Source organism: Somniosus microcephalus, chromosome 25, assembly GCF_052327205.1.
Source record: "Somniosus microcephalus isolate GS21.2 chromosome 25, FLI_Smic_1.0, whole genome shotgun sequence".
NCBI lineage: Eukaryota > Metazoa > Chordata > Chondrichthyes > Squaliformes > Somniosidae > Somniosus > Somniosus microcephalus.
The window spans coordinates 25,454,021-25,472,902 of NC_141011.1; the positions used below are offsets into that span (position 1 = coordinate 25,454,021).

The window sequence follows — 18,882 nt, forward strand, 5'->3', positions numbered from 1 at the left end:
CCACACAATTTATGATCAGCTGAAGTGTAAATATTTCCATACACGAGGAGGAAAGTGCTGAAAACCAATCTTGTTTCAGACCCGTCAAAGGACGCCGAATTCATAAACCCTTGCCGGTATTGCGGGTGTTCAGAATCTGCCAGTCTCCAGAGCTGCAGGCTTGTGTGTTTGAGAATTGCACAAACCTTGATGCCAGCCTGGTTATTGTGGTTGATTCTGTTGAATATGCAATCTCTGCTCGGGCTTTGACTCCTACAGGAAGCTCCAAAGGATGTCTTTAACAAGTTTTATTTGTTTATTGGTTCCCAGTCATCAGCAATAAAAGTTTCCCTTCCATCAATCTATATTAGCTCGGAGAGCCAAGCTATCTTGACGCCTCCTCATTGACAGCTTTTACTCTATCCCACGAGCCTGTCCAACTTTCAAAGATCATCTTTCTTTTCTTCTCAACTCCTCCAAGTACACCTTCTACTGAAGAATCTCTGAGATACACCAGAAGATTAAGATCTTCAGCCATATGGGATCCATTCCTTCCACCACCAGCGCACTGTGGTTGCAGTACAGGAAACTTTCGATTTACCGGCACCTAAATAACCGGAAATCTCGGTTAACCGGCAAAATTCAGGAGTAGGTTTTACTTCATATTGTATTTGCCTTCTTCCATCTGTGTTGTGCAAGGGTGTGGCTGCAGCTGTTGCTAAGCTACAGAGACGCTTGAAACTTGTGGCCATTGTTCTACAGTTGTTGCTAAGCAACAGGGTTTGTTGCTTTATACGGAGCTGTCAGCTCTCCCTATCTTTTACTATAGCGTTCGGTTATCCGGAATTTTTGATGAACCGGCACCACGTCAGTCCTGTCCATGCCGGATAAAAAAAAGTTTCCTGTATGTACAATTTACAGGATGCACTGCAGCAACTCACCGTGGTTACTTTGACATCACCTTCCTCCTCTGTCCCCTCTACCACCGAGAAGGATAAAAGCAGCAATGTCAGGAAAACGCCATCACCTCCGGGTTCCCCTCCAAGTGACGCACTATCCTGACTTGGATATAACAGCTGTTCCTTCATCGTGGCTGGGTCAATATCCTGAATTCCCTGCCTAACACCACCGTGGGAACACCATCACCACAAGGACGGCAGAGGTTCAAGAAGAAGTGGCGCCACCACTGTCAGGGCAATTAGGGATGGGCAATGAATGCCACCTTGCTCACAGTAGGAGAATAAATATATTAACATATATATTTTAAGAAAAATAAGCACGTCGGAAATTCCCCTGCTATTTTCAGGGCAATGTTAACCTGCCATGCTAAGTGGGCAATCATCATCAATCAATAACCAGCAATATCCCTCGAGAAAGAATATCAGGATAGTGTGTGGGAAATGAAAACATCACACGGGCATAATCAGGGTCCTCCTCTGAGGTTGGATGTTAGCATGTAGTGGGAGAAGGCGGTAACTGGGGAGGGTGTCTAGGGCTTGGCTCACTAATGTTGTGGTACCTGGTGATATACCACAACTAAATAGGAACTCAGTACGGATACAAATAATGCAGTATGTAGTAGCATCATGGAGTTAGACAGCACTGGGGCCGGGGGTGGGGTGGGTGGATGGGAATATTTGGACATTTGCATCTTCCTCGCTAGTTGCATGATTGAAGGCAACATTATTTTTGGTAATTTATGTCTCAGTGGTAAAAGCGGCAATCAGTGTGGTACTGAACCATATGGATCAGCAGGGGCCAAGTTCGATCCTCAATCTGTGCTGAGTTGGCAATTGGTGCGCTAGAATTGGCCTCAGTGTCCATGGACGAAGGCGGGTTGGGGTGGGGGGGAAAAAAATCAAGTTTCCCATTCACAATTACGATCCAGCGATCCCTGCTAGGAAGTGGAAATGTGTGGACATCGGATGAGGATAGGGTTGGGCTTGGTTGTGTATTCCTCCACAGTCAAATACTCTGATGGCAGTCACACATGAAGCATGGTCACATTGATGAGGTACAAGAGGGTGGCTATCACCTGTGGAACTTTACCTGAACAAAGTCAGTGTGTGGAGGAGAGGATGTGAGAAAATTGGAGGATAGAAACCATGATGACCCAGCTGGTAAACATCCAAATTGCAGTTTGAGAGTGACCCAGAACTTTAATAATCATTTCTCAAATTTAATGTGAATGCACTAACAGCAAGAACTTAGATTTATATGGTGCCTTTCATGTAAAAAAAAAATCCCAAGGTGATTCACAAAGAGAAGCAAGAGAGGTTTTATGAGGAGGGAGCGCTAGAGAGGTGGAGAGATTTAGGGAGGGATTTCCAGAGCTTAGGGCCTAGACAGCTGAAGGCACGGCTGGTCATGGTGGACCGATGAAAATTGGGGATGGGCCAAGAGGCCAGAATTGGAGGAGCGCAGAGATCTCGGAGGGCTAGAGGACTGGAGGAGGTTAGGGAGGGGCGAGGCCATGAAGGGATTTGGAGAAAAAAAAGAGAAAGGGAGAGATTAGGATGAGTGGCCAAAGACTAGGTCCGAGAGATGAGGTTTGAGGAGCTTTTAAGAATGGAGAGAGAGACGTGGAGAGATTCAGGGAGAGAGTTCAAAAGAGTAGGACTGTGGTAGTCGAAGGCTCTGTCACCAATGGCGCAGTAACAGGAGTGGGCGGGGCGGGGGGTGCAGAAGGCAAGAGTCCGAGGAACCGAGCATTCAGGAGGGGCTACTAAGAGGCCGGAGGGGATGGGGTTAAAAGCAGTTGTTCAGCATTGCACTTGCAGTATATTTATCTATAACTTCTGTTTCATTGTTTGGATCCAAAACTACAATATTAAAACAGATCTGTGATGCTTCCATTAATCTTCAAAAGGTATTGTAGATTTATAAGAAGCAGCACCTTTGATTTGTGACAGAGCACTCAGATATTGTTTTCCTTTGTAAAAGATGGTTGGAATGAAACATCTTTATCCCTGACTGCAGGAGACACTGATTCAGGTTCCTACAAATGAAGTTAGGCCGCCACAGACAAGTTAATTTAGGCTGTCACTACCACTGCCATGTGTGTGAGCTGAACCATATCAGTTGATAATCACAGGTTCCAGCACTGTTTGCTGTACACATCACCACAAAACACCTCAACATCACCCCACACAGTCACTGTCAAACGAGCTCAATGTATATTTATTTACGTTTCTTCTTCCTTTGTGGACAGTTTGGTGCTGCAGACAGACAGATACCTCCATAATACTGAAATACCGGGACGTGTATTTAAGGGAATCACTGGTTAAAGGGATCAAATGTGCCCCAATGTTAGATTATTGTTCCTGTTTTAGCTAACCACTAAATTCTGTCTAAGGGAATCAGTCAAACTAGGAATGCACGTGAATGACACTGCTCACTGCCGTGTACCAACATGCTAATCACATGCCAACATACTAATGCCACAGACCAACAATGCACTAATCGCTGCCACCCCCCAATGGCATGTCAATCACATTCCAATGACAGACTAATCAATGCCAACAACACACTAGTCACACTCCCAACTATATGCTACCTCCTTAGAAAACACGAATTGCTAATCCAGAAACAAAATCAAAAAGCACTTCATAAACAATTTTTGCAACAAGTACACAGGTGCTTTGCTCAGAGGGTTACTGCATGTACAATATGTATAAGTAATGCACTGCAAATGCGTTACTTATGTGGGTTGTCGACCAGGAGTGGACACCTGCCATCTCCCAAGGTGCATGTACTTCTTCGGTGCCTGAAGTGAGACTTGAAAGAAAATCGGACAGGTTCTACAATGGCCGGTCAATCCGCTCCAGCAGGTTATCCCCACAGAGTCCCTTATAAACCAACACTTGCACCCTGAGATGTGCCTTGAGAGGGATAGCCTGCCTTGGCTTTAACAATTATCCCCTGGTTATGATGTGTGATGCACGGGATATTAGATGGGATGCCGGCCGTGTTCTCCTCTCTTGAACGGCAAAAAATACCATGCAACCAAACCAGGATATACAAGCTAATAAATTTACTTAATATATGGAAAGGTAGACTAATATAAATTGCAGGATGGTGCACTACTTGTGGGGGGGAAATCGTCAGTCTACAGGGGTTAAAATGTCACTGTTAGAATGTTGGGTTTTTTCAGAGCTCAATAAATTGGCAGGACTTTTGAATGAAACAATTTTTTTTTAAAGGCCTTCAACAGGCAATGTACCACAGGGGCAATGTGATTCCTAGTCAACCAATGGAATTCAGATTTCCAGTGAGAACTAAGGGGAAAAATTCGGTTGATTTGCAAAGCAACAAGTGCCCATGGGTGGCGCTGCTAACGCCTCCCGCGAAATTCAGAGAGGTTAGTGGCGCCGGTAACCGTTAGCGCTCCGCGGCGCTGCACCTCCGGTGATGACGTCATTGCCGTGCATAGCGCCCCCGACTTACCACCGGATGCTCTGTCTGACAGGGTCAAGGGGGTGTACGTGCAGCCGGGGTGGCGCAAATTAAAGGGGAGGTGCAAGGCGGCCATTTTTGTTGCTGGCCGCCTGCCAGCACCTGCCCCCAGCCTCCTGTGAAGCCCCCCCCACCCCGCGGGGGGCCAGCTGCACTCCTTGAGTGCCGGGCACTTTTGCCGGCACTCTGATCCCTGGTTGCTCAGCTGGGTCCCGGGTTACGTTGCACAAGGCCCCTCCCCTTTAAGAAGGGGAGAAAGGCCTGCAGTAGCAGCGCGATATTCACGCGCAGCGCCCCAAGAGGGAGGGTGCTACTTTTAGCGCCCCGACGAAGTTAGCGCCCCAAAGGCGGCGCGACCCAATTTTGCCCCCGTTTTACAGCCAAGACTTTGAAGGAAGCTCTCACAATTTGCGAGGGAGGTGTTAATCTCTAATATTGTCATCTTCCTGTAAGCATCTTGCTTTAATAGTTGAGCAATCAGAGCACTTGGATTCGTTTATCTCACGGGCTGTCACGATGCACACATTAACATTCCACTCATGTCGCTGCAGCCAGAAAACTGACCAAAGGCACAAACATACCTCATCCACCACCTTAAACATTCACTCCCTCCACCACCGGCGTACCGTGGCTGCAGTGTGTACCATCTACAAGATGCACTGCAGCAACTCGCCAAGGCTTCTTTGGCAGCACCTCCCAAACCCACGATCTCTTCCACCTAGAAGGACAAGGACAGCAGGCACATGGGAACACCACCACCTCCAAGTTCCCCTCCAAGTCACACACCATCCTGACTTGGAAATATATCACCGTTCCTTCATCGTCGCTGGGTCAAAATCCTGGAACTCCCTCCCTAACAGCACTGTGGGAGTACCTTCACCACAGGGACTGCAGCGGTTCAAGAAGGCGGCTCACCACCACCTTCTCAAGGGCAACTAGGGATGGGCAATAAATGCCAGCCTTGCCAGCGATGCCCACATCCCATAAAAACGAATGTTTTAAAAAATAAGCAAAAGGAACCGTCTAATGCAGCTGTTTCTTACTCTTGGGGTTTGGACAGTTACCTGTAAAGTCAAAACTACCAGAAGAACAAGTACATTTTCTTGGTGATATAGCTGGTTAGAGTTTATTTTTGAAACCGATTTATTCCATCTAAAATTATACAACCTGACAGCTCACTATTTTGCTAGCAACAGCAGGGTTAGGTTATCAATCAGAGTTAGCAGCAAGAGGATTTGTAACCAGAAAGGAAATTGGATCAGTTCATCATTTAGTGAAATGTAGAGGAGAATGGCTTTAGAGTTAGTAAAAAAAAATCAAACGTAAGAGCTAATTTTGGGATCCCATGCTCTAAGCAGGGAGGTCATATCCACAGAGGGTGTGGTCAGAAATAGGGCAATAACACTGGACACCCACTGACGTAATAAAACTCACTACGCACTTGGTTCGAGTATAAAGCAAGGCTTTAATCAACTTGTTTCAGAAATTGGAGGTCTAGTTGTACTTCACTAGTTCCTTGTCTTACAAAATGTCCCTGGAAAGCTGGGCCCACGCCCGAGTATTTATACTCCTTGGACGGCGCCACCAGCTGGCCATCCAGCGTTATTTCATGAGTAGTTTCTTTATGAGGATGAGATTTATGACACCCACACTCTCCTACCCGCACTTTCTTCTAGCATGGCTCCCCGCTGGGAACAGGATCACGGAATTATTCCATCGTCAGCTCAGGGTCTTGAACAGGATAACGACAGCTGAGTGAAGCGGGCAGGGCCTCTCCCTTTCTTTAGAGAGAGAGTTGATCTTAGCAAATTGATGAAGGGTTCCAATCACAGTTTAAAAATTAGGAAGTGAGGAGAACGAAGGGAAGTCAGGTAGAATGTTTTCACCCAGTGGTTGATTGTGGAATAAGTTACCAGTGTAGGTCAATGAAGCGGATAGTATAATTGGTTCACAGGACAGACACAATTCTGGAGAGACAAGGCATCCTTCTTTAGCTTGGCAGCCATTTTGTTCTGATTACGCCTCTGTGAAGCACCTTGGTACATTTTTCTACGTTGAAGCCGCTATATAAATGCAAGTTGTTGTTGTTGGCAGATTTCATGAAAAGCAGGTTTGGGAAGACTGAGGTCAATCGAAAAGGAACAGGCTTGTTGGGCCGAACGGCTTTTCTCTCCACATTCCTCATTGTCCTGCATGGTTGCACGGCCTTCGAGTCTGGATTGTTTAACGTTGCCAAGCAATGATATCATTCATTGGGTTGCTCTTAATCATCAACCTCTGCCCCTGTTTACACTAATTAGTAATGACCTCATGAAATGGGACACAGGTTATAAGCAACATGCTCAATTTACAATGTCCCTGGAAAGGAAACATCATCTTTCAAGCCACCTGTGACCAACAGTTTGCAAAAACACAAACAAGAGATTTATAGAGCCCAGTAACCAGAAAAGCTTGTCCGTATAACATTTGAGGATTATGTAAAATTCAGCTGAATATCCATCACCTTTAACCTCATATATTTCATTGTTTATAAAGTAACATACTTCTCTTGAGTGTTGCCATGCCAACTGTGGATAGGGTACATCCAGGGGTGAAATAGCTGTGGCACAGGGATAAATCAAAGAATAAAATGTTTTTCTTTAAGTAAAGTTTGTCGGCAAGAAACGGGCTGAAGCAGGGGAAGAGTTTTGACGAGGCCAGCCATCGCTTCTAAACCCAGTCATGTTTGTGCTCCTTCCAAATGTTTCAGTCAGCTGTGTTGCATGACAATGCGGTCTCTGTATCTTATAAATAATACATCGGCCTCGGCGGAAAAAGAAAATATAACAAGATCCCATTAATTCACCCGCTTCTGGCATGAGCCAGTCGGGCAAAATGCTAATAAGAAGTAAAGTAAGAGTTCCATTAACTCTTCAACCCATCCACTTTGCCTGTGTGATAGAGCAGAGAGTTCTACGTTAGTAGCTGTGCCTGAGAATGCCAACTCTGACCCTCATGAATTATGCACGACTCTCTCCCTCTCCGAGGTATACAACTCCCATTAAGGCGCCTGCTTAAAAGGCATTTTGCAAAGAAAACATCAGGAAAGTGACAATGCTCTTCGGGGTCTGGTAGATTTAAAATACATGATAGGGACCAGGTTTCATCCTGACCTAACGTAACCCCTGTTTGTAACAACTGATGTCATTTACATAAATAAATTATTGTTTCAACCTGCTCACCTCACCACGGAAACTCTGAATCGCTGAACACGGAACAAGGAAACAGCTATCATATGCCTTTGTGACTGTTACAGGCTTTGCCCTGATATTGGGGGAAAAGTCCATATAGACAAGCAGCCTGCACAGGTGGGATGAGAGCTTGGCCTGTATGGGTAGGCTGCACTACGAGCGTGGAGTGCACAGGTAGCCTGAGGGCATGGGCTGCATGGGTGGGCTGAGATAGTGGGCTGCAGATTCAAAATGGCAAACCCAACACAAGTGTAACTGGCAGCACACTTTTACTGTTGCTGTTAATGGCACGTTGCCGCCAGAGACAGGCAGCGAGATGTCTTCCTAAGGCAGGTTTTAAGGCCTCTGGAGGCACGTATGCTACATTTATTTTACATAGAGGGAGGTGCTCAGCACCAGATGCTCCCTCGTAAGGTAACTGGGGTGTAGACGGCCGGATGATGGAGACTGGCTTATGTACTTATCATTGAGATCTAGGCACAAATCCATCCCTGACTTATGCGGTGATGAAGGTTTTCTTCCTGTGCTGAATGACTTGGAAGAGTCACCTGTGAGATGAGTTTCAATCCAATTCTTATTGGGAGCAAAGTTATGCTCAATACTGCACAAATTGACAATCTTATTGAGAGAAGTCGAGAGTGGTTCGGCTTTGGGGAATGGAAGGGCTTCGCAGATGCGGCTAGTCAGAAAATAATAAATGCTTGAGCTTTGATCGTGTCTTACAATGTCATTGAAATGTCTAAAGCTTCACACAATAAATTACTTGAAGAGTGCAGCGACAAACACTGCAGCCGCTGTGTGCCAACACTCCATACACAGCAATGAGATGAATGACCAGTTCATCTGTGTTTGGTGCGATTTGTTGAGGGAAGAATGTTGATCAGAACAGTAGGAAACTCTCTGCTCTTCACCGAATAGTGCCATGGGATCTTTAACATCCACCCGAACAGGGACAAGTTTCGTGCAAGCCATTTAACGTTTCTATTCCAATTTTTGCCCCCTCCCTGGCCTCTGCTAACTGGCTCCCACAGTGGAGTGATTGGTACATTCAAATGCCAACTATAGATATCCAAATCCTCAACTACAGGGATGTCACCTGGCTGGTCTCCAAGGAGATTAGTGGGTGATAAGATATAGCTTATGTTGCCCACCAGAAGGTTAGTCTGGAAAGCCATAGGTATAGTAACAATTGACATTTTAAAAAGGGAGTTAGGTACTTATTTGGGAAGTAAAGCTATTAAGAGACATGGACAGTGAACGAGGAATCGGGAAGAAAGAAATAGAGCTGCCTTGGCTAACAAAATGGCAGAGCAGCCTGGATGGGCCCACTTACATTCCTAAGTAACACAACTCCTCGTACAAATTCACTATTTTTGCATTAATTTTGGTAAATATCCCAAATAAAAGCATGAAAATGGCAAACTCTCGGGTCAGTGCAGAGCTGAGCTGGAGCCGAGGGACTGGAGCAGTCTGTTCTTGGCTCAGTCTGCCATGATCCACTTTAATGTCTTGGCAATGCCTCCTTCAAACTTTAAAAAAAAAAACAACCAAAATGCTGGTCCTGGGCAGAGTTTCCGGCATGGATTAGCAACAGCTGGCTTCTAAAATGGCTTCTTGTCAGGAGGAAATTTCCGAGACACCTGTGAAAAGGTCACCTTCTGTTGGTGGGGTTGTTGAGTCCCATTGACATCTGACTTCACTGAGGAGACCTCCCTCCCAGATGCTCTGCTGGGCAAACACAGCCTTGGTTGGAGCCAAATTACAATCAGGATTGGCTCCACAACAAACCGCTTATTCCCTCAACTGTTTGCCTCCAAAATGTTCTCCTCTTGGGTGTCTATTATTTTTGCTGCACTAATTGGAGCAAAGGATTTGACTTGAGGTCTAAATGCTACACATGACTGATGTAACGACTGCAAGTTATGTCAATTTTGTCCATTAGGGAAGGAATAGGTATCAACCATGTGGCTACACATATGAACCACATTGGAGCTTGACTCCAGAGACTGTCTCTTACTGAGTTGTGGCGAATTCAGCAAACCTTCCTTTTGGTTGTTTCCTGTTGCTTTTGAGCATTTACCTTTTGGTCTAGCCTTTACTCCACGGGCTCTGTTTTTAATGTAAAAAAAAAGTTTTCAGTTTCTTTCTTTAGCAGTTTTATATTTGCTCAAACTTCATTCAGTTTTTGAAGAGTGATGTCCATTCATCACTGCCCATGTTTAACTTTGGGCTGGAGGGTCTGGTCTGCGCAAGTCACTAGGCTTCCGTTTTATACAAATGGCCCCCCATATTTACATGACTAAAACCTCCTCCCTTCTCCCGATAGAGAATTGCAAGCCTGCATTTTTGTGGGTTTACAATGCCACCAAGATATGGGAGCCAACCTAGTGGAGTGCAACCAACTGAAGGAGACTGGGTCTCCACAGATTAACATATATGAAACTTCCTTCTATCCTTCAACCTTCCCTTCTGTTGATTGTGAAGTACTGAGGGGTGCCCAGCCCCTTCAAGAAAGTGGGGGGGGGGGGGGGAAATGGAAGAAAAATCGAGCAGTGAAGAAAGACAATGGTAAACATTAGCTTAAGACTGAGCTTGTGGTTCTCTGTCAGCAGCAGTTTTTTTGTGATTATCACAATAAATCTATTTTAAAGCAACAAACACATCACTTTTAATTGGTCAGTATTCCTTTTTTTCCCCACCGGTTTTAATGCTTTCTGTGCATTTATACCTCTTAGATTGTTATGTTCAGTGTAGTTCCAATCTGCGAGAGCTGCTCGGTCAAGAACGCAAGCATCCTGCAATGATTTGTCTAATTGATAAAAAAGAACCAGGGATTAAATATCAGTCTGTCAGTGGCACCACAGACAAGCCTTAAGAACTGTTCCAATTTGATGGGGCTGCTGTGTAAACTGGATTTGCTCACAGTTACGTGCAGTCTGATATGAAGAAACCAGGATGGGAGGAATTTGCATTCTTCCGAGTTCCATACAGTGGGATTGACGGTAATTGGACTCAAACTCCTCATTCCTTTTGCCTGCCAATGTCTTCCCTTTTTTTACGCTTTCAAGCCCTGGGATACTCTACTCCAATTCGGTGTCTCACATATCAGCCTCAATGGCCCAGAATTTGCCTAAAAATAATGGCATCTGAACGACACACACCATTATTAATGTACAAATTGGCCAGCGACTTGTGGCGAGGAAGAGATACCCCGTGAATTGCGAATCGCCACAAGTTGCCGGACAATTTGTGCCGCTCTGCCATTAGTTTCTTGAAAATGGCAGCTTAACCTCCATGATTTTCATGAAGTTGCTGCATTTGCATATTAATTGCCTATTAAACTCACCACAGAAAGTGAAGTCTAGTAATTAACAGCGCAAGTACCCTTTTAACGATGTGATAATTAACAATGTGATAATTGTTAACGACTGCCAATCAACCTCTCTTGCCCTGAAAGTGAACAATTAAAAATGTGGAGTCTCATTCCTTCAGGTTGTGAATTATTGTTGGAGATTTTTAAAATATCAAATTTTAAAATTAACATTGTTTTTCCCTTACTTTTCCTCTGTCTTTTTTCTCTCTCTCTTAATCCAATCTTTCTTTCCCTCACTTAATTTCTCTTTCTGAACCTGATTTCACCCTAATTCACCCTCCTTCTCAGTTCTTCATTGCTTAAGGAGATACATTGGTTGTCCCATTGTTCACCAAGGTCCCAGATGCCCTGTTGCCCACACGGTGCTGTTATCAGCTCGCACTTCCAGCAATATTGTGGCAAAAAATTAAAGACGCTAAACGTGCACGAACAAATCTAACTAATGGGGCATGCCGCAAGATACCTCGGGCCAGTAAAATGCAGGCCAGTATTGTGCGACTTTGCTCCCGGGCCAGTATCTAGCTCGATGGGAGTGCAGGTCGGAGAATCGGGCACAGTTGTCAGCACACCCGATTCACAGTGCTTCAGACCTCCACGCTCCCATGAGCGAGACATCCCAACAGAATGAAAGATGATGCAGCGAAGGTTAGAAAATTAATATCAGAACTGGTCTTTGTGCACACAGCCGCACCCAGGGGTCCCCGGATTGATGCGAGTCCAGCACGTGTTCATGTCGGTGATACGGTTAAGATCATCATAGTAGGATTTCAGGTAAGGGCTTTCCTTTCTTCGCTGAGGAACTTTAAGTGTAAACTGTTGGGAAGCGAATCATTCTCTAGCATCTTGTGAGATATCAGTGACAACAATACTCCTGGTCACATCTGGCCACCTACCGTGAAGCACCTTGGGAGATTTTTCTACGTAAAGATGTAACATAAAAATGAGCAGTTGTCGTTGTAACAATAGTACACAGGCTAAACAATTATTTGTACTCATATATTTATCCGTATTTAGCACCAGCCTTTACAGGAGTCGGAGAGCAGTGAATGAGGCAGAAAATCCTCTTGAAAATAAAGTTTACAATGGAATATAGTGGCACGCCTATCATTAGCAGGGAAAGGGTTAAATAGATCATCAAATAAAATAGTTGAAACAGTGACTAGCTGTGTGAATTGTCACTAAATAGACAATACTTTCATTGCCTTTGAAAAGTCTATAGCGACTGTGGTACAGAGGGATTAAACTAATGGTGGGTTGGAAACCCTCTCGCTTATTAAAATGGCCTTAATAAGTCACTCCTGTCACTCCAGTGAACTATACTTCGATGTACAACCATGGAATGCATAATTGGGCCAGACTATTCTCCTAAGGAAAAGTCTGGAAAAATGGAGACAATTGCAGATGGCTGGTCCCGGTGCTGCAGGGGGAAGTGTAGGGAAATGTTTAATATCTCTCTTGAAGATTTGTCAAAGATGTAAATAGAAAGAGAGAGAGAGAGAGGGGGGGAGAATTCCTTGCACTGTATTAAACTAATGGCAGAGCAGTAGGAATTTAAACCAAACCCCAGGCAATCAGTATCAGTTTAGTGGCTGTTTTGTCATTAGAGGTACTTCATTGTGCACAGCCTGGCGTGGTCAAAAGTGCAGGATGACATCAAACCCTTCCGGAGGTCTGGTGCATCAGTGTAGTATCACATGGTGGGGCCGATGTGCAAAGTCTTTTCTTCCCTCCAGCCTCTCTCCCCCTATTTTATCAACAGTATGCTGATCACTGCTGCTTTGAACTTTTGCTTCCTGCGCTTCACATTTCCCGTCCTTCTTGAGCTTCCTGCTCCTTATTCCATCTTCACTGTGTTGAAAGCAAGACTCCTTGCATTGTCTTCGACCGCCAGCTCATTCTTTGCAGGACCCCAAGACTGTGGAAGTCTTACCTCCTTTGGTTTTCCCCTTGCTCCTACAAAGCTACAGATTGTTAAAGTGCAAGCTGGGTGTCACCTACATATTAGTTCCTGATTTACTTACCCTTCTATTCTCTTATCAACTTGCTGGGGTCCTGCACTATGGGCTTCAGCTCTTCCCCATGGCTTCTGGGGAAATATACGTGGCAGAAATGTGTCCCCATTAACCTCCATGACCACTGTGCACACATCAGGACACAGTGCCAGGCTATACTGAGAACTTAGGTTGAAAACTATCTTAAATTAACGTAATGATGACAAGAAATATCATTTATAAAGATAGAATGATGAAATATTTTCTTCAAAAGAAAAGTTTGTCTTTTATTGTTGGGTTGTTAGCTACTCTTTTGTTGCACCAATGGGCAGCATACTCGCAGAACTCCATCAGTGATGTTCTGAAAATGGTCATCAAGAAGTTCATCAGAGCAACTTGGGATGATTTTCCCTCGGATGTCCCCTGAACCCATCCCTTGTAGAGAGGCCTTCATCCTCAGTCACTCAGTTCAAATCAGTAACTTAGTGAGTGGAGGCTCATGGGGGCGGGGGGGAAACCACTCAGTGGTGCCAACAAAAAGAGGACACAAACCGGATACAGAGCTCAAGTGAGAAAAGATGGTGGGGGGGGGGGTGGAGGGGACGGAAGGTGTGGCACACAAATGTCATAGGAAACTTTCTGAATCAGCAGCTACCCCTTGAAAGAACCTTCATTTATATAGCACCTTATGAAGTCTTTAGGCCGTCCCAAAGTGCTTCACATACAATGAATTACCTTTTCAAGTTTTGCGGGCAAATGTTGCAACCAATTTGCGCACAGCAAATGAGATGAATGACCGGTTAATCTGTTGCTGGTTGAGGCAGGAATGTTGGCCAGGACACTGGGAGAACTCCTGTCTCCTCTTGGAATAGGGCCACAAGATCTTTTATAACCACCTGAACAGGCTGACAGACAGGGCCTTGATTTAACATCTCGTCCAAACAATGGCATCACCAACAATGCCGCACTCTCTCGGTTTTGCACTGGAGTGTCAGTCTGGATTATGTGCTCAAATCCTGGAGTGCTGCTTGAAACCACAACCTTCTGGCTCAGAGGTGACAACGCTACCAGTGAACCAATTGTTTTCACCCACTCTATAGAGTGCCAACAGGAATATCAACTGACATTATCCCGAGAGTACAGATGAAGCTAATGGCTCTCCGTAATGGGGAGGTAACAATAATTTAATTATTAAACAAAAAAAAAATCACTTCTCTTTGGCTCAGTAAGGAGGTGCACGGCCCCAGTGTGTTTCTGAGGCCCACAGCTCAGAGGATTTTGGGTTCAGTCTCAAGCCTGTGCTGAGTTAGCGGATTTCATCCAGGTGCTACAGTTGGCCTCAGTACTCCTGGGTTATGGAGGGATGAATTAGCCAGGGTCCCCGCTCCTGATTACTATTAGGAGACCCCTGATGAGTGTTGCATGTTTGTGGACTTAAGATGAGGACAGGATTAGTCAGACTGTGATACTCCCCCAGATGATTGACTAGCCAATTTGCACTCATAAGGGCAAATGATGCAATCCCGTCCCTACGTGGATGAAACATAAGAACATAAGAAACAGGAGCAGGAGTAGGCCAATCGGCCCCTCGAGCCTGCTCCGCCATTCAATAAGATCATGACTGATCCAATCTTGGCCTTAACTCCACTTTCCCGCCCACTCCCCATAACCCTTGACTCCCTTTGTAGTTCAAATGTCTGTCAATCTCCGCCTTGAATATATTCAATGACTCCACCTCCACAGCTCTCTGGGGCAGAGAATCCCAAAGATTCACAACCCTCTGAGAGAAGAAATTTCTCCTCATCTCCATCTTAAATGGACGACCCCTTATTCTGAAACTATGCCCCCTAGTTCTAGATACCCCCACTAGGGGAAACAGCCTCTCAGCATCCACCCTGTCAATCCCCCTCAGAATTTTATATGTTTCAATAAGATCACCTCTCATTCTTTCTAAACTCTGTTATGAGCAACACGCTCATGGGTTTCCTGATAGGCACTGGTGCAGGCGTGGCCAGTGCGTGACCTCGCTCACGTGAAGAATGTGCCTCTGGGTGAGCTATTGTGGTGGAGAAGCTGATGGCTGTAGAGCTGGACTACAGAATGAGGCGGCCCACTCGGGAGATAAAAATGGTAATGAAGAAAAGGTTCGAGTCGTACAGCACATGAGAACTGGGCTTCAAGACAGGAACAACAAAAGTAGCCTGGTGGAGCTGTTCATACACTGCCAGGCTCTGACAAGATGGAAATATTCTCATTGTATTCCATTCAGTTAACATCCTGACACCCAGCAGTATAATTATCGCAGTTCTGCAGATGATTACTCCTTCAGGTAAGAGACAGTGGGAAAACATTTGCATTCCACGAGATCATAAAATATTTTAGCAGAAACGGAGAGGGAGTGGGGGAGCTTTGAATATAAATTAGACTCGCACACCCCGTCAAACTCGAACATTTGTCGAGGCGGTTTTATTGTGTTATTCTTATCCCATAGAGGTACATTTTTTGTGGTAAATTTCAAGTTAAATTAAAAAAAGCAGCTGCTGGGAAAATGTCACTACAGAACCTGAGCTCCTGAAGTCATTAGCTCTTCCCTGCCTTCATTTTGAATGTTTAATAACAGTGGAAAAGTTAAATAGAGGGATGGGAATATGTATATCAGGTTAGTTTATACAAAAAGATTCCAGTCCAAGTGAAAATTATCTAATTTTACCTAAAATACTGTATGCACATGTCAGACCCTGAATTCACAAGTGTCATGAATCTTATCATGACTCATGAAGTAACACTGGGCAGCCAGCTGGTGGCGCCGTCCAAGGAGTATAAATACTCGGGCGTGGGCCCAGCTTGCTCAGGATGTTTCTGTAACCAGGAACTAGCGATGTAACTAGAAATCTCATGGTTGTGAAACAGTTGATTAAATTGATGTAAAAAGACTACTGAGCCTTGTTTTATACACAAACCAAGAGCTCAGTGGTCTTTTCACATCACCTAGCAAACTTTAATTCCCCATTTATATCACAATGCTGACTCTAGAGTCAGTTTAGCCTTTGGAAATGGGGAATACACCTCTGAGGGCAAAGTACCATCAGCGCCAAGGGTAATTTTGTTCTTCAGTGTGCAGGTCTGACTATTATCTCATACAGGCTTGCAATGCAATGTTCATATTTCTGGTCTGGGCAGGCTATTTTAAATGAATGGCCAAGTCATGAATGTGACTTTGAATCAACTGTGGCTGGTCAACAATCTCAGAATCCTCTTCTTCCCCCACACTGCCTCATATAAACAGGATGAATTCAGGATACTCTTCCCCAGGACTGGCCATAGACATTTCAGGGTTGGATTGCCAGTCAGTGACGACATTTGGGATTGGTGCATAATGTAGCCAATCTGGTTGCAGCAAGCTCCCACAAACAGCAATGACCAGATGATCTCTTTTAGCGATGTTGATTGAGGGATAAATATTGGCCAGGACACCAGGGAGAACTCCCCTGCTCTTCTTCAAATAATGCCATGGGATCGTTTGCATCCACCCGAGAGGGTAGATGGGGCCTCAGTTTAATATTTGAGCCGACAGTGGCCCCTCCAACAGCACTCCCCAAGTACTGCACTGGAAGCATCAGCCTAGATTATGTGCTCAAGTATCTGGAGTGGGACTTGAACCCGTAACCTTCTGACCCCAGAGGTGAGAGTGCTACCACGGAGCCAAGGCTGACACAAGGGTTATCAGGCATCACCCCTTGGTTCTGCAATGCGACGGGCAACAACAGAGCTGGAGCAGCAACATAAATGGCTGCCCACTCACTTGAGCCACCATTTTGAGTAAAGCAGTGGTTGGGATGCGCGCTCACTGGCATATATTTTCCTGTCAGCATTCTTGTCCTTAAAACAGCGCTGATCTGAAAATCTGGGCTGGCCTTTCCAACCAGACCAACAGTGTGATTTCCAACGGCTGTCCACTATGGACCTTCTCCAGACATCGGCGAGGAAGTACAAAATAATTCCTCAGAGTTATTTATCTGTGGCCAGCTGGCGGTCTGAAATCCAACCCACACAATAAACGGGATTGCTTCCAGAGCACCTTAAGTCAACACAAAGAACTACTTCTACACAAAGCCAGTCTGTCTAAGGGGACCTTGAAAGCAAGCAGCTGAGAAGATGCACAAAATATTAAACGGTTATAGATTAGATAAATCTGGAGTACCATTTCAAGGTAACCCAAGTGTGGTAAACCACTGTATTGTATATTGCCACCTCTGGGTGGCGCTGTGTATGGAGGCATGCCTCAGCTGACTCCACCCACCACTGTGTGGGTTTCGTTCAGACTTGTTCAGTCACTCACGAAGAAGCATGGTCTCTTCTTAGCTAATAAAAGCCTTATTCATCTCTTCTTTCGACTCATCATCTCTTCTTCGACTCATCACCTTTTATGAAGTAATTGATAAGCGTATCAATTTTATTAGCTAAAAGTTAAATGGCGACACCTGAGGAGCAACAACAGCAACGGATACAGCAGACATTGCTGAGAGCCCTCAGACCACCACGCCTGGACCTCGACCCTCAAGATGTGGGTGCATCAGCCAAGTTTGAACACTGGCTGAGCTGCTTTGAATCCTTCCTCGCAATCTCACAGGTTACAGAGGAGGATCACAAACTGAAAATTTTGACCGCCCAGGTGAGCCATCAAGTATATATGCTAATCCGGGACTCTAATACGTACGTGGCGGCCCTCGAGCTACTAAAAGGGCAATATACGCGCCCAGTGAACACAATTTACACCCGACACCTCTTGGGATCCCGCAGGCAGCAACCGGGAGAATCGGTAGGGGCATTTGCACGGGCGCTACTGGCACTCTGCAGAGACTGCGATTGTAAAGCGGTAACGGCTGTGGAGCACGCGCAGGGACTCGCCTGTGATGCCTTCGTCAGGGGCCTCCAGTCAGACCACACCCAGCAGAGACTGCTAGAAAGCAAGGAACCCGACCTGAAGACGGCCATTGCCCTTGCGCTCTCGTTAGAGGAGGCCCACCGAAACCTCGAGGCATACCCCCGTAACGGCGCCGAGACATGGCAATCGAAACCGTGGGACACGGGACCGCCGCCCCCGGCACCAACCGCTGCAGCGACCCAACCGAGACAGCAGCCTCCGGTAAGAACTGCTTCGATGCCCAGTAACCAGGCCCAAAAATGCTATTTCTGTGGCCAGTTAAAACATCCCAGAGCGCACTGCCCAGCTAAGACAGCTACCTGCTCGGGCTGCGGGAAGAAAGGCCATTACGCTAACGCCTGCAAGGGGAAGCCAGCCAGCAGCGCAGCGTGCGGGCCGTGGGAGCAGCCATCTTATCCGCCATTTTGTGTACCCCCGGCCGCATGGCATCCGCCGCCATCGTATCCAACGCACTCAACCGCCATTTCGTCACCGGAACCGACCACCGTCTCGGCGGATGACTATAGTGACTCACTAAGCCACATACTGGCCTCCGTGACGCTGGATCAAGGCCACCCTCACCATCTATCCAGCTCCATGATGGATATCGCGGTAAACGGCCGCGCCACCAGTTGCCTGATCGACAGCGGGAGCACAGAGAGTTTCGTCCACCCCGACACGGTACGTAGCCACTCCCTCACGATTCTGCCAACGCACCATCGCATTTCTATGGCGTCCAAGTCCCAGTCAATGGACATCAGCGGCTACTGTGTGGTGACCCTGTCAGTAGGGGGCACTGAATATCAAAAATTTAAACTGCTAGTCCTGCCCCGTCTTTGCGCTGCCGTCCTGCTAGGGTTGGATTTTCAGTGCCACCTTAAGAGTGTCACACTAGCATACGGTGGACCCCTCCCCCCACTCACAGTCTGC

At 45.9% G+C, this 18,882-nt stretch overlaps 1 protein-coding gene across 2 annotated transcripts in view; it reads left to right on the forward strand.

Moving 5' to 3' along the window:
* Positions 1-18,882, forward strand: part of LOC147100547 (immunoglobulin superfamily member 21-like) — a 366,041-nt gene that overhangs the window by 336,633 nt on the left and 10,526 nt on the right. For both annotated transcript variants that reach the window (XM_085966912.1, XM_085966913.1), the window contains one exon: positions 11,723-11,808. In XM_085966912.1, coding sequence (XP_085823038.1) covers positions 11,723-11,808 — 86 coding nt within the window. The remainder of the gene's footprint in view (positions 1-11,722; positions 11,809-18,882) is intronic.